Source organism: Pseudorasbora parva, chromosome 7, assembly GCF_024679245.1.
Source record: "Pseudorasbora parva isolate DD20220531a chromosome 7, ASM2467924v1, whole genome shotgun sequence".
Taxonomy (NCBI): Eukaryota; Metazoa; Chordata; class Actinopteri; order Cypriniformes; family Gobionidae; genus Pseudorasbora; species Pseudorasbora parva.
The window spans coordinates 11,802,263-11,818,495 of NC_090178.1; the positions used below are offsets into that span (position 1 = coordinate 11,802,263).

At 35.1% G+C, this 16,233-nt stretch overlaps 3 protein-coding genes across 5 annotated transcripts in view; 2 read left to right on the forward strand and 1 right to left on the reverse strand.

The window, feature by feature from the left end:
- Positions 1-577: 577 nt before the first annotated feature.
- si:dkey-11p23.7 (V-set and Ig domain-containing protein) overlaps positions 578-16,233 on the reverse strand; it is an 83,037-nt gene continuing 67,381 nt past the window's right edge. The window contains exons 2-4 of the mRNA XM_067448159.1: positions 2,878-2,945; positions 2,420-2,809; positions 578-1,521 (exon numbers count right to left, since the gene is read on the reverse strand). Of these exons, the coding sequence (XP_067304260.1) occupies positions 1,106-1,521; positions 2,420-2,809; positions 2,878-2,945 (874 nt within the window). The 3' untranslated portion in view covers positions 578-1,105. The remainder of the gene's footprint in view (positions 1,522-2,419; positions 2,810-2,877; positions 2,946-16,233) is intronic.
- Positions 4,105-7,681, forward strand: siglec15l (sialic acid binding Ig-like lectin 15, like). 3 transcript variants are annotated; one of them, XM_067449565.1, is made up of 7 exons: positions 4,105-4,244; positions 5,116-5,487; positions 5,882-6,232; positions 6,343-6,370; positions 6,468-6,544; positions 7,325-7,486; positions 7,574-7,681. In XM_067449565.1, the coding sequence occupies exons 2-6, from the start codon at positions 5,139-5,141 to the stop codon at positions 7,468-7,470; spliced, it is 951 nt and encodes a 316-aa protein (XP_067305666.1). In that variant the 5' UTR covers positions 4,105-4,244; positions 5,116-5,138; the 3' UTR covers positions 7,471-7,486; positions 7,574-7,681. The 3 variants fall into 3 exon arrangements, with proteins under 3 accessions (XP_067305666.1, XP_067305665.1, XP_067305667.1); XM_067449564.1 differs by lacking the exon at positions 4,105-4,244 and adding an exon at positions 4,791-4,899; XM_067449566.1 differs by lacking the exon at positions 4,105-4,244 and adding an exon at positions 4,791-4,899 and having other exon boundaries at positions 5,116-5,358.
- Positions 8,047-14,070, forward strand: cmtm7 (CKLF-like MARVEL transmembrane domain containing 7). Its single transcript, XM_067449567.1, has 5 exons — positions 8,047-8,317; positions 10,817-10,993; positions 11,112-11,210; positions 13,248-13,329; positions 13,436-14,070. The coding sequence occupies exons 1-5, from the start codon at positions 8,201-8,203 to the stop codon at positions 13,447-13,449; spliced, it is 489 nt and encodes a 162-aa protein (XP_067305668.1). The 5' UTR covers positions 8,047-8,200; the 3' UTR covers positions 13,450-14,070.

The window sequence follows — 16,233 nt, forward strand, 5'->3', positions numbered from 1 at the left end:
ATATAAACATATATTAAATATGTTATTTGGTGGGCAATGACTTTAGTCTGGCAATATCATTAGAGATGGCAGTAAAATGAAACATACTGTTAACTTTTTTTCTTTTTAGGCTATAAATAGTAGGTCACTATTATTTGTTAATGTTCAAGTTGAGATGCATTTTGAGGTGTATTCAAGCTGATTTAAACTGAAAATATTAAAGAATGTTAATAGAACTAAAATGAGTCATGTGGACTATTCGTTTTACAAATTTCTTTACAAAGAGCTTTAAAAAAAGAATAATTAATAAAATGCCATAGGATATAAAAATAATACTGCCAAGTTACAATCAAACAAGATGTCTTCAGTCAACACAAAATCACAATTTACCATTTCATTTCTTACAATTTATTTCAAACAATTGGTGCATGTTATTTAAAATAAAAATAAAAACAAAACAGATTTCTTTATTTTCCCACCCCTATAAGGACTGCTTGTATATTTTTCAGGATTCAGTTAATTCTTGACAGATAAAATAAAGTCCCAAATCTGTTGTTTAAAAAAAAAAAAAATGAATTATGAGGCAAGGAATCAGAGATGGGAGGAAACTCTTTGTGCATTGTGATGAATGGCGTTCAATGCTGACTTGAAAGTGTCGAGAAGACAAATATTTTTTATTTATTATCCCAGTCATTTTAAGACAAAATTATGCCAAATGCTTTATCTTTTCCAACCCACTGCTTTTTTTTGATTAAATTTTCAAAATGTTTATTTGACACTTATTTAACAGATGATCGTGTGAACGAAGTGTGAGGTTTTTGGTCGATATCCCCCGGTTTCACAGACAACTTTTGTTTTGCCATGGTTTTGTCTCAAGATGCAAACCAGTAATGTTTTTTTCTAAGGAACATTTATACAATCTAAATTCCCTAATTGATCAGATTTAATCCTGGTTTAATATAAATGCTGTCTGTAAACCAGTCAGGCCAGACAAAGATGGAAGTCAGAGTCATATGGCTCACCTCAAAACAGGAAGTTTTATTTTTAAGATTGTGTATTTTTAACACATGGAACAAGAAACGGCTTTAAAGACCTGACAGTATGTGAGGAAGAAATGTGTGTATTTTCAGTGGTCCCCGCTGCTAAAAACCCTTTTGATCACCCAGGCTCCCACACCCAGAGCTAAAAGCAGCTTGATCCCCAACGCCAGAGCAAGAAGCAGCACAAGGAGAGAGAAGGAGCTCTTTCCGGTTAACCTCTCTGGGCTGGGGGGCAAAACATAGAGAGTGGCTTGATCCTTCCCCAAAGAGTTTGAAGCCGCGCAGATGTACTGTCCTCCAGGTTTGACGTCCGCTAGTTGGCTTGATGTGCGGTATTGCCCGATAGCCTCCTGAGAAAGCGAGAATGAAGTATCTCCCTCTAGAACACCATCTGCTGCGAGCCACTGAACATCAGGAAGAGGGGAACCCTGAACGTGACACACGGCTTTGAAGCCAGATGTTTCACTCCCCTCAGCGGACAAACTCAGGATTCGTGGTGCAGCTGGTAATGAGCAATATAAACAAAGCCAGTCAGAATTTCAGTTTGAATTATATTCCCCATGTAGGAAACCAAACTGGAATTTAACAGGACATTTACTGACTTGCTGATAGAATAAATAAATACGCTATACCCAAACATTTGTAGCCTTCTAGATTCTTTGTCCTGAAGTCAATAGATTTTTTAAAAATAGATTTTGGTTAAATGCCTGAAGTAATGTCTGTGATGTAGACAAGCTCAAGATATTTTTACATTTTATGCTACAACATAAAATAAACCGTAAACCCCACTCATGATTTTTTTTTTAAAGCTTTTACGTGTCTTGGAAAAAAAAGCGGTATCTAAAAGGGACTTCAAAGGTTGTCTGGGATATTAAATTTTTATTTACGTCAAACAGGTAAACTTAAACTCACTAGTCAATTTTACAGCATTGTTGTGTTTTACAAACTATTCTAACAGATCTTATGTTGTATACAATAATCCAAAAGCCACATTAAAAATCCTATTGGGTTTTTGCTGAGGGAATCGGGGATTGGTCTACAAAAATACATCATTACTGAAATGTTCTATTAAGAGAAATTCAACAGGTATTTGAAGAAACTGCTTTTCTACCTTGGTCCATAAATTCCATTCTTATTGGTCTGAACAACTAATCAATTTAGTGTTAGAATTCATGTTCAGGGCGTCTTTTCTTCTCATTTCTCTTTTTAGGGATAGCTATTGATTAGGTTATAATTGGTTACGGGTAGAACTATATTTTTTGTTCCAGCACCAACAAAAGATGTTGATTCAGGAAGCAAATTTCTGGTCAGTTTTACACTATATTTCCTTTCCCGCTTAAAAACATATTAAGACATCAGATAATACAGTCAAAAATACAGTCAAATGATGTTTTTCTCACCCTCCACTCGTAGACGGGTTCCCAGCGTGTTTTCAAAGCTTGTATGAGGGTGCCCTGGTAACTCTACCCGGCAGAAGTAGCGGCCACTGTCCTTCAAGGTCACGCTGTTTAACCTGAGGGAGATGTCATGGTTTCGGTGGTTGCCCTCCAGGCGGTAGCGCTGGTCCTGGTCGGGCTTTGGTTGGCATTGCTGGCTGTTGTTCAGGCTCGTGCAGCGAAACAGAACTGTGGCGGCCCGTCCGTGGCCCAGGGTCCACACCACATGCATGGAGGAGGGATGGGTGTGGTGCGGGTGGCTGAAAGAGCAGGGCAGCACTACCGGGTACCCCTCGATCGCCCGGACCTCAGTTGGTGCTTTCATCGACCAGCTGTCATCGTCTTTGGCTATAGCTAGAGAAAGATGTTTATAAAGACAATAACTCTAAAAAGTCATTTTTAAAGTAAAGTCATTTTCTCACCTGCACCATGAAGGACCACCAACAGACCGAAAGTTTTACTAAACCTTTGCACGTCCATTGCAGACATTCTGAATGTATGATTCATTATGAAAAGGAAAAAAAAAATCTACTTACAGCATGTTCCTATTTCTGACTCACCATCACATTACAGACTCCTATCTATCTATCTATCTATCTATCTATCTATCTATCTATCTATCTATCTATCTATCTATCTATCTATCTATCTATCTATCTATCTATCTATCTATCTATCTATCTATCTATCTATCTATCTATCTATCTATCTATCTATCTCTGTCTGTCTGTCTGTCTGTCTGTCTGTCTGTCTGTCTGTCTGTCTGTCTGTCTGTCTGTCTGTCTGTCTGTCTGTCTGTCTGTCTGTCTGTCTGTCTATCTGTCTGTCTGTCTGTCTGTCTGTCTGTATAATTTTAACAAAACAAGATGGATCATACAAAACTGCATGTTATTTTTTTCAGGTAAATTGCAAAATTCTTCATTTTTTCCAGCATCTTTTGAGTTTTGAGAGCTATCTTTTCAAACTGAGGACAATTGAGAGACTCAAACACAATGTTTGCCCTTCAGAAACAACAGAAGATACTTACGTTTCCCAGAGAAAAAAATAAAGGGTTGATGAATTGAGAAATCAACTTTCCCTTGAGCCTTTGATAAATAAAAGGTCATGGTCATAAAAGAATATCCTGTACGTTTCGGAGCTGAAAACTTCCTTGTTAGTAAAAGAAAATCAGTAAAACTTTACAATACGGGTGCACTAATATGCATTAATTCATGCTTAATTAATAATCATGAGTTAAAGGGATAGTTCACTTTGAAATTAAATTTTTATATGTTTTAGTTTACCTCATGGGCATCCGAGATAGGAGTATTTGTTTCCCCAGTAGTTTCAATTTTGATCATTTTAGGTCAAACCGTTCTTGTCTGTGCCTCACATAATGCAGGTCTATGGTCACCACCTCAAAGAGCATACACAGAGAAGTCCAAATTAAACAATCCCCCATCGTAAGTACACACTGATGGCCTAAGACACAAAACGGGCGGTTTGTGTGAGAAAACGAACAGTATTTATATCGTTTTTACCTCTTGTACACCACTATGTCCGACTGATCCGAGGGCGCGTGCGTGTTTGATGTACAAGAGGTAAAAACGATATAAATGCTCTTTCCGTGGCCATCAGTGTGTACTTACGATAGGGGATTGTTTAATTTGGACTTCTCTGTGTATGCTCTTTGAGGTGGTGACCATAGACCTGCATTATGTGAGGCACAGACAAGAACGGTTTGACCTAAAATGATCAAAATTGAAACTACTGGGGAAACAAATACTCCTACATCTCGGATGCCCATGAGGTAAGCTAAAACATATCAAAATTTAATTTCAAAGTGAACTATTCCTTTAATGTACTAACGGTGAACTAACCCATTTATTAATGATTACTGCACCCCCAACTAATGAAGATTCTACATGATTAATAGATTAAGTAATCACTAAATTGTTATTAGTTAAATATGTCATACTTAGTAACATATTATATTAACTAATAATTTAAATTAACGTGATAATTACCACAACGGGCCAAAGCCATGCATTTCAATTTCCAGTTGTCTGCTTTTATTAATCATTAGCTAATGATTTATAAAGGTATCATTATGCTATGACTTTACTTGTTGGGGCACATGACTTTTAACTAATTCAAAATTAATTCAAAACCCATAACCACAACTACATATAAATGGATCCATTGCCCCCCCCACCCCCCACCCCCAAAATGGATAATGCTGTTATAAACATAAACATGACCTTTCAGGAAAAAAGTACCTGCGCTCAAAAGTTCACTAAAAAAGGTATATGGAACCGTAAGCAGACAGTTCCTTTTTTTAGTCATTACTAACCATCTTGTTTTGTCAGAATGTCTTCATTTCTCTCTGTGAGATCCAAGAACGTTCTCTTTAAAGATGCAAGATTTTGTGTTTGGTTTTCTTATTTTTATTTGTAGCCTCGAAGGTAATATTTGTTTATCTATATAGACTTCTGATGGTCTATAAATCTTATCTTTTCATTTTTATAGTGTAAGAAATAATTAAAATTCATATAAACTGGATACTACAGAATTAGATTTTCTTACATTTTCATAAGTTTTTTTTAGATTAGATTAGATTAGATTTTCTTACATAATCATAAAAGTTTTTACATTGCTTACTGTTCTGCTCTCATCCGCAGGCCTAATATGTTCACAGTGGAGCATGTCTGTAATGCCTCAGGTCAACGGCTCTTTTGGACAGAATGTGATTCTCCCCTGCAACTTCACACACTCAAAACAAAATTCTTACACTGGCGGTATCATTGTCAAATGGACAAAGGACAAGGAACTCATCTTTCACTGCAATCTTCAGAACAAGACAAACAGACAAGACAACAATAACTGCATTAACCTAAAACCATCAGAGAGACTCTCGCTTAACGGTAACCCCAGGAAAGGAGACCTATCCTTGAGTATCAGTAATTCAAAGTTTACAGATGCTTCATTGTACAACTGTAGGGTGGAGCTGGATTATATTAAGTTTGGGAAAAACACTGATCTTATTATCAATGGTGAGATTTACACATTTGTAAGATCCCCCAAATATGCAGTGGTATACTGTAATATACAATATCAAAGTCTTTTATTACTTTCACTTTTCTTACTGGTGTAGTTCACTATCAACTTAAACATGTTCCAAAAAAGTTTGACAAAGTCTTCATTGTAAACAGTGTTAACTCTTTATTTAAAGGTGACTTAGTTACAGAAGTTGTATGTAATTATAGTAAACTATGCATAATTTCAATGAACTAACCTTAAAACAACCTTAACCTTATTGTAAATAATTAATTGATATTACTTGTTTGTTAGGTTTCATAATACATATTATTTTTTATATTACTATTTTTGTGACCACTGCATGCACACATTAAATTAACAATACTTTTTTTTGATTTTCAACTATAGCTCCGGCTCAAATCCTCAACCTGTCCCTGGATTTAGATGCTAAAGCTAATGGTATGATGCTGAAATGTTTTGCCCAAGGGAATCCGGTTCCAGAAGTGACATGGACCTCCTCATCTGGGCCGCTGAAAACAGTTCCAATCCAAACTCAACTCAGCAACTACATCATCAGCTCAGTTCCATTCTCTGACCAGGACGTGTACACTTGCCAAGCTGTGAACCCACTGGGACACGATCAGAGAAAATTTCCTCCAGGTCATCCAAATTGTTCTGGTCTTTTGGAAGCGACTTGTTTTCTGGGATGTTTGCTGTTTCTTGTGCTTGTGGCGGTCGTTATGGATGTGATAATAAGAAGTATGATTTTTTTATCTATATATTTCTTGTTTGTGCATTTTTGTTTTTATTCTAAAATAGTTTGTGTAAATTATGATGTGCTGTCTCTCCCAACCCGTCCAAAAAAATAGGACGAAGTGTGCAGGGACTCATGCAACAGTAAGAATGAATGTTATTCAGTTAAACTCGCCTCTGAAATAAGGACTCTTTAGTACAAAATATTTTAATGTAACATAATAATTGTTTTTATTTTCAGCCATATAGATGTACAAAGCGTTCAAACCGCTAATGAGACCAATGTATATGCCAATGTTAGCACTTCAGCTCCAGTTGGTGAGTATAAAATTCTCCATTGCATCACATAGTATTAATATGTGCATTACTACTACTTGATACAAAATATAATGAACAATTAAATAGGTTTTATTTATTGTATTTTTTATTTTGAATAAACTAACATTTTATTAAAGTTGTGCTCAAAAATGTACATACACCAGAATCAGCAAAATGTTCATTAGTTTAACAAAATAAAAGGGTTCATAATGCATGCTATTTTGTATTTTTATATATTTTACATAAAAGATGTTGCACAAGACAAAAAATAGCTGATTTTATAAAAATGACAGTTCAAAAGTTTACGTAGGCTATTGATTCTTAATGCTGTGTGTCGTTATGATCCACAACTGTTTTATTTTTTGCAGATTCTGCAAGGTGTATGTAAACTTTTGAGGATGATATGTATTAGATCACCCAAAAATTCTGTCATTCTACTCACTCTTGTGTGGTTCCAAACCCGTTCATCTTTAGAAAACAGATGAGGATCTTTTTTTTTAATGAAGTCCATCCTCCATTGACTGCCTGCAATTTGACGCCTCAAAAAGTTAATAAAGAAATCGTAAAATGAATACATATGAATTGAGCGGCTGAGTCCACATTTTCTGAAAAAGACTCAATTGCTTTACATGATAACCAGATTTAATTTATTCTTGCATTAAAACTTCATTTGTTTTTCCAAGATGAATGAAAGTCTTATAGGTTTGGAACGACATGAGGGTGAGTAAATGATGACAGATTTTTTGGGTGATTTTTTAACTGTCCCTTTAATCTTTACAGGTTGTGAAACCAGACTAGATGAAGTGTACTCAAAAAGAATGTCACTAAAGGGACGGAAGGTGGGACTGATTCCTGAGGCCCAGAATCACAGAAGTCCCAAAGAACCCCCCAGACCCCCCAGCCGCCCTCCTCTCCCACCCCAGTAGGCACCAAATGTGAAAGGTAAGGAATAGGCCTATTTATGTGTAACATCATTGTCTTAATCAAGGATCATTTAAGTTTACCTTTATTTAATTTGTATTTTCATAGATTTTAATGAACCAAATGATGTTGTCATCAGACCTCAAAAAATGAATAAAACAATGCTGAAAGAAGATATGAAGTGTAAAAACAGCAACAAACAACAACAACTCTGGCCTTTAATTATATGTAAATAAAGGGGAAGTTTAAAATTAAACATTTGTCCTCTCTCCTTACTTTTTTATTTAAAAAATGGTTTATATTTCTTTTATGTATCGAATTATTTTATTTGTTAATTTTGCAATAAAACATATATATATATATATATATATATATATATATATATATATATATATATATATATATATATATATATATATATATATATATATATATATATATATATATATATATATATATATAATTTATCTATTTATTTATTTATTTATTTATTTTTGCATAAATGTTTCCAACGTCCAGAGTTTTGTGGAAGCCTTTGGGCCTTCACTCGCCCCCTAGTGGAAGGAAACCCCCCAGTAACATCGAGTGTTACCAACGTCTGTCTGTGTGGTGGTCACACCCTGTTGTGCTTTACACGCTTCTCCTGCCTCAACCATTGGCCCCATTCGAACAGCTTTCAATAAATATTATCTTATTTTATTTGAGAAGTTCCTTATATAGTTTAAATATACCAGAATGCCTCACACTGTCGTTACCACAACATCCACAACAACAACGTCCAGCGCGGATGGAGGATTTTGCAATATCGCTTATGCGCGTTCATTTCAAGGATTACTGAAAATCGGCCAAGTGGTAAGTTATACTAGCATCACATTTATTTTATGAAGTAAACGTAGGCGAATGCGTAGAAACCTACTTTTAAGGAATCTAGATGGTTAAAGAGATTGAAACTGGCTGTTTTACAACAACCACTGTGCAATCATTGACTGATAAACGGAACTTTCCACGAATACTTTTGCTGATGTATGAATCATTCACACCATACAGTAATCAGTTGATTTATTTACAGTAGCACAGCGAATTACAATAGACCTGAATTGATTCAAAGTAGCCCAAAAGTGAATAAACGTAACGGTATTAATATGTTAGGCTACAGTGTTTTTGTTTCTTTCAAACAAAAACAAAAACATGGTAACATATTAATACCGTTACGCTATTTTTAAAAGAAAACAACAACTCAAAAGTACCATGGACTTATTTCAAAAGGTTGGATTAAATACCTTGGTATCATTATACTATTATAACGAAGTAAGTTAGCCTACCATGGCAAAGCCATGTGACTAACGTTATCACTATTATGGTACTGCAACAAGTGGGGCCTCAGTGAAAAGAAATGGCCCACAACAAAACCCACCAAAACCAAAGGTTTTATATTTATCATTCTTTTTTAAAGGATTTTGAGTGACAATATAACAGTTTTACCACTGTTCACACTTGACTTATTATCTACATTTCAGTTCAACATGAAATTTCCAAAAAGTTATCTAAATGAAATAATGCCTTTATTAACTATTTAACCAGTGGTTGTGTTTCGTGTTCAAGAGTTTGGTTTAGGGTGTGTGTATGTTTGTAGTAAGTGATATCAGGCAGTGATATTAGTCTTACACACATTCTGGATGCTCGTGAACAGCCGGCTGCTAAAATGGTTGCAGTGATGAGGGAGATGTGGAGAGATTTGCACCGCAACCTATGGGACTGAAACCACACCATAAAACCAAAGATTTTAAGTTCACCATTCTTTTATTCTCTTTTTGGTTCAACAGGAAACAACAGTGTTGACAGGATATTGTTTGCATAAATTGTAACAACTTACTTTAAAATATGTGTTTTTAATGTAACCAAGTTCTTCCTTTAAACACTTTGGTCAGTTCAAGAATAATTTATGCAATTTTACATTATTTCTAAAAATGTTTCATGTCTAAGTAATGCAATACATTTGAGAGAGAGTAAACAGCACAGCGATCTAATTACACTGTTAAAGATGTAATTAACTGCTTGTAAATCATTCATTTAATTTAAATAAAAACAATTTAACTTACCCAACACTGCATAACTAAAAATAGTAATGTTGTTCTTTCTTTCTTTCTTTCTTTCTTTCTTTCTTTCTTTCTTTCTTTCTTTCTTTCTTTCTTTCTTTCTTTCTTTCTTTCTTTCTTTCTTTCTTTCTTTCTTTCTTTCTTTCTTCTTCTAATATGAAGCATTTTATATGATTGATTTCAATTGAGTAAGGCATTTATTATTGTGCTAAAAGGCAGAAATAGGCACTTACACATAAAACATAATTTATATTTGTCACTGCTTCTAATAAAGATAAAGAAAATAACAGAAACTTTATTTTTCCTTTTTATCTAAGGACTCTAAGGTTTTATTTAGTTGTATTATCTTGTATTATTAATCCCAGGGGCCGGTTTCATAAACATTATGTAAAAACACTTAAAGGGATAGTTCACCCAAAAATGAAAATTAGCCTATGATTTACTCACCCTCAAGTCATCCTAGGTGTATATGACATTCTTCTTTCAGATGAATACAATCAGCTATATTAAAAAGGTCCTGCCTAATCCAAGCTTTATTGGCAGGGATTGCTGCTCTCTTTTTGAACTCCATAAAAATGCATCTGTCCGTCATATAACGTGCTCCATCCGGCTCTGGGAGGTTAATAAAGGCCTTCTAAAGGCAAATCGTTGAGTTTGTTTAAGAAAATATCCATATTTAAAGCTATTTTAATTAAAGTTGATAAAGCCGATTGCCTTCCGTGGAAAAGTGTTGAAAGTGCCTTCTCGGAGTTTAAGATGCGTACTTTTCTTAAACAAACGCATCAATTTACTTCTAAAGACATTTATTAACCTCCCGGAGCCGTGTGGAGCACATTATTTGACAGACAGGTGCATTATTATGGACTTCAAAAACAAAAAAGCTTGGATTAGCCAAGACCTTTTTTTTTTCGTCTGAAAGAAGAATGTCATAGGATGACTTGAGGGTGAGTAAATCATAGGCTAATTTTCATTTTGGGGTGAACTATCCCTTTAAGTTCTTGAATGACCCACAAGCAGTTAGTCTAATCTATTAATTAATTAAGGTGAATTAATTTAAAAAAAAAGCATCGAACAGTATTAAAGAAAAAAGTCTAAATTGTAAGAATAGTCTTCAACCAGCCACTGGTTTTACTGAGCAAAAACATTGCTACCTTGTTGTGTGGTTTGTGTCTTAGTAATTATATTAGTGTTTGTCTGTTAAGGACTCAAGGGATTTTTAAATGAAATTGACTACATCTAATTTCGTTTTCACCAGGTGATCCTCCTGATTGCTTTCCTTTGTGTGCACTGTGAGCAGTGGCGCTACGAACAATCTGCCTTTCGCTACTTTGAGGTGGTCACTGCATGGTTTCTCGCTGTCTTCTTCTTCTTCTTCCTCATGTATTTGTTTCGACTTCAAAGCAAAATCACATGCATCAACTGGACATTAACGGCAAGTCGCCTCAGTTCACATTTCACTTACGTGCTTATCTGGGAACTGAAGATGGCATTAGGTTTGTTGTAATCAGAAAGTGTATGCTACTCTAATGAACTCTTAATTGCTTTCACAGGAGTTTTTACATTATGCTGTTGGAGGAATCCTGGTCTTTATCGCCTCTATAGTTGTAGCTGTGAAGAGTCATGGGAACTCATCTTTCATTGCTGGATCTGTGAGTGCCCTTTTGTGCTTGATATATGTACAGTGCTTGCTGCTGATTAGTCAGGGAAATGCACAAAGACTTCTTGTGTAGGGAAGAGCAAGCAGGAAATGCGCATCTGCAATATTGAATGATGTCCTGTTACTAGACAGTGCATGTGGGATTCTTATAAAGGTATTTTAGGCACTAGCACTCTAGCCATACAGGATTTAAACTTTGACATCTTAAGACCAATGTTTGGTTTGAAGATAAAAAACAAACCAAAGCACAATGTTCTCTAAACAGTCCTGATTTCTAACATGCACTCACAGCGTTCGGCAAAGTCTTACGGCTGTCAGAGCAGAAACAAACGCTGAGGCTCTGTTTTTACGATTGTCTCCGGACACATTTTGAACACTGTTCAATTTACAGAATAGAATGTAAATTGTGCAAGCTTTTTTTGTCCGTTAGACCAAAAGAAAATCCGGACAGAAGTGGTTGAAAGAGACGGGTTAAAACACCAAGTGTAAACAGAGAATTTGTGAATGTAAAAGGTCTGCAAAGTTTCAAATATTCACAATATAGTAGCCGGACAAGCCAGACACACATCAAGCTGTTGGGTCTGGGAACTCACCGTTGACAGGGCTCAATTCGAGAGGCAGGATAAACGGTTGTCTTTCCAATTCCCTCTGCACGCGATAGGATAGCACTACAACCAACCAGAGCAATATGAAGCGGAGCTAGTTGACAGATTAAACTTTCGCTTTATCCAGTCAGCAAACCTCCGAACACATCTTCCCTTCTTAAGAATGCCATTCTTTGTTTATTTTCTCAAAGAGAAGCTTAATTCCAAGTCTTCGAGATTCGCGCACAAAGCCGAATCGAAAGACCGCCGTTCGCCAGCTTTGTTTACAAGTGTGCTGGAGGGCCGTCATTGTGTTAAGCCCCGCCCACCGACTCTATACATGATGTGATTGGCCTGACCAGAGTTTGGTTTTTCCAGCTCGCAAGTCTATGGAGAGTAAATTTACTCGATGTAAATTAGATTTGCTGCCGCTAGGGTGCGTCTAGATTTCTAGGCTAACAATATAATAATAATAATAATAATAATAAATTACGTTTTTGTCTTATCAATGAAGAATTTATTCTGAACTAGCTGAAATGGTTCTGTCTCACTTCCTGCATGAACATCTGGGTGGCATTATGCAAATATTTCCACCCAGTGACGTCGTTCAATCGAGATGTTTTAGCTAGGCCTAAATCTGCCTTCTCGTTTAGATAGAATTTTTTTTTTGGTGGTCGACTTTGAACTTTGTAATTTTGCAGATCTCACACGTGCACAATCAGCTACATAACACACCAAAGAAAAAGGAAAAAGGAAACATGAAAACTCATCATATGACACTTTTAAAGTCCTCCTTAGTTAGCACATATTAAAGTTCTTATGGTGAACAGTTAATCCGTGCAAGTTAATACACAGAAAAAAAATCACGGTAATCTTAAATAAAAATCTGAAAAGTAACTTCCAGTCTGGAAACGGTATTCCCCTTCAACTGTTAGTTTACTATGAGTGAGAGATTGAGAGGAGGAGCGCTGAGGTAAAACCCTGCCCTCTATTCAATATTCAGTTTCACTTGGAAATAAGTCACAGCACTGAGGAAAACTCACTTGCTACTTCCGGTTCACTGGGACTTTAAAATTGACAGAATTGTTACTGTTAAAAAAAAAAAACAGTTTACAAGTGCTGAGGAAGCCTCCAGAACACATATTCAGAAATGGTAATGGGCGTTTCGTTTCCTACACACACTGTAAGCGGTACTACCAATCACAGCAGCCATCTGACCAATCAGAGCGGACATCAGAGCACAGTAGGCTCTTGAAAAGGAGGGGTTTAGAGTGTCCTTTATTGAACCGTTTCAGGCACTAATGTGTATTATGAGAAAATGAAACTTTTTTGACCTTGGATGCATGTGAACCTATTGTGAGACATCCAAAACAAAATTAGGAACTTTTAAAATAGGATAACAGGATGCTTTAATGTCACTAATCCCTCTTTTTACATAAACACAGGTGTTTGGCTTTATGGCTACTTTTCTTATTGCAATCAGCATATGGACTTCTTATAAGGTCACATGTGGCTCGCAACCAACTGGTGAGTCTGACCCTGTTTTAATAATGTCATTTGTGAAATATGAAATCTATGAACTCAGGACCTGTTGAACTGAATTGCATAATCTTCCGCTAATGCTCTCTTGAAGGTGCCGCTGTGTAACCAGAAGGAAGAAACTGTCCTATCAGCTGGAAGTAGCAGGAACAATCTTTTCTATTTGGATGATGAGTGCTTTGAGGCCCTTGAAGGGACGTTTTAAAATGTGTTGGAACATCAGTAGAAACTTCAGTGCCTTAATGAAGTTAATTGTCTCTTATCTTGGCATGTGCAGCAGCTGGGATCAACTTTTTTAAGCAGTTGGAATGGATTCGTTTTGGAGTGTTTATATGCTAAAAGTAAAAAGGAGCCATTAATGCTCAAGAATGTTTACATTATTTATTTGACAGTATTTCATGTGATGCAGATTTGTTTCAGTGTCTGCAGTTAAAGAATATTTAGGCTGAGGTGTACATGAAGGATTGATGCTGACCCACAGTATTATCATTACTAGAGTTGATGGTGTATTTTTACTTTTCACAGTCTCTATAAATGATATTATTCTATGCAATACAACTGTAACATTCAAAGACTTTCTAAAGGCTTTCTAAATGCAAGTCCCTTTGTATGATAAAAGTTTCTTGTATTGTGTATGTTGTGTTGCTTCCTTTTTGATTCAAAACCAGAATTTGAGGCTAAAACAGATGGTAATAAAGTAGATATGACAGAATTTGCATTCGTTGCATGGTTATAACACATGGAAAGCCAAAAATGTCATATTTTAATTCCTAAATTAATAATATTTTGGATAAAATTAATATATATATATATATATATATATATATATATATATATATATATATATATATATATATATATATATATATATATATATTTTTTTTACAACAAATAAATCTCTCAAATTCTCATTAATATAAGACAAAAATTGTAAAATGTAAATTGAATTGTGAAGTTTATACTTAATTGTACATCACAATATATTTGCTGTACTGTTGATATAAAAATGATTGTATAACGGAGTCTGGAAGCATTACAGTAATGAGAATTAAAATAATATTATAATGGTCATAGAACTATACTTATGAAGAGTGACTCACATCCTGCTATAATTACTGTAAGTGCGTGTTGCTGGGAAAGAGATGGAGGGAAATCCTGACCCCATTCAGGGAAATGCCTTGAAAAGAGAAAGAAGAAAATATTCTGACATGCTATGTCATGGTTTGTTGAAAGTCTGCTGTAATGTGGAAGGGAAATAAATTCCTTAGGAAAGAATTATGCTATATTTATGAAGGGTTGGGATGGAGTAAATTGGATAGAGCTGCTAGAGAGATTCCATTTGAGTATTCCAGCTAATTTGGAAACATGACTCACGCTGCTTTTCACTCCTTTTAAGTTTCTGTTTAGAGTACAGTAAGGTCAGTGAAAGAAACTCTCCCATTGGCTAAAGTAGACAGTGGTTCTTTGGTTACTTAATTTTCAGTCACGACAAACCGGAAAAGGGGAATGGGTGGGGTGTAATAGAGGAAGAAATGTAGGCCCTACTGAATTTCTCACAGTAGTGGGTCATATTTTACAGAAGTGAAAGAGTTACGCAAGCACAAACTCTGAATGACCCATGGTTGGAAACATATAATCTTGATGTTATACCCCTCAGAACATAACCTACATACTTAAACATATACTTAAAATTAAATAAAACTCATCTTAAAATCATACAAAATTATATTTTAATTACAATATATATTACTAAATAAAATGTAGAAATTTAGCGTTAGGGGGATAGAATATATAGGCTACAGTTTATACAGTATATCATTATGTCTATGGAAAGTCCCAATCTTGTGAAATATGACATCCTAGTGAGGACATTTTATTTGTCTTCACTAAGTTAAAAGGCTTATATTGGACAAAATAATTGTATTTATTTAAATATAGTGTTTTGTACATGTTTCTGTGATGGTTCTCTTTTTGTTCTCCATGAAGAAAACGGCTTATAAATCAAACTAAGTGATGTTGAAGTTTTTATTTTATCAAAACGTGATCGAATATATTCCAATATATTTGTACAGTAGGAAAATAATGTCTACGGAAAGATTCCTAAACATGAAAACACAACGTGTGTCGTCTGCCCTGTGGTCTTGCGGTCTTCATTGCAGGGTTAAGACCTATACCGACGATTAAATGCAAAACTAAAACCATAAAAACATTTTTGTTACTTAAAATAAACATTAAATTAAATATAAAAATGTAAATACTATATAAAACACCTTTTTATTGCTAGTTGCAGAGGCAACATTTTTATTTAATGTAAAGTAGCTACTAAATAATCAATAATTCGTAAATAATCACACTGTAAAAAAAAAAAAAAAGAGTAAGTCTCCTATTGAAAATGTTCTAGTGACTGATCACATCTACGTTTTTTAGTTGGCCAAATTGAATTTCTGTTAATTAAATTGCATCAATTCACAGAAATTAAATTTGACAGCCTGAAAAATGTAGATGTGATCAGTCACTAGAACATTTTCAATTGGAGACCTGATTTTTTTTCACTGTGCAAAAAATATGACATCAATGCTACTAAAATAACCCTGCATGCTTGAACATGTGGACTCAGTTCTGTTGCCTGATCTGACAAAGAGATCAGAGCTAAGATCAGGGTATGCCTTTAATTTCTAACAATATAGTGCACAAACAAAACAATGCAGTCCATGACCGCCTTTAAATGTGGTTTCCACCCACCTGGTTAAACACTGACCTCTGGTGGCGACCTCTGAAAGTGGTGCTGCAGGTTAGAGCGATTGCCTTCATATTTCAGCAGTTATGTTCAGTTATGTGGTGGTCATGCATTCATCTATTGCATAAGAACAGCAACGAATAAAATCTGAATAA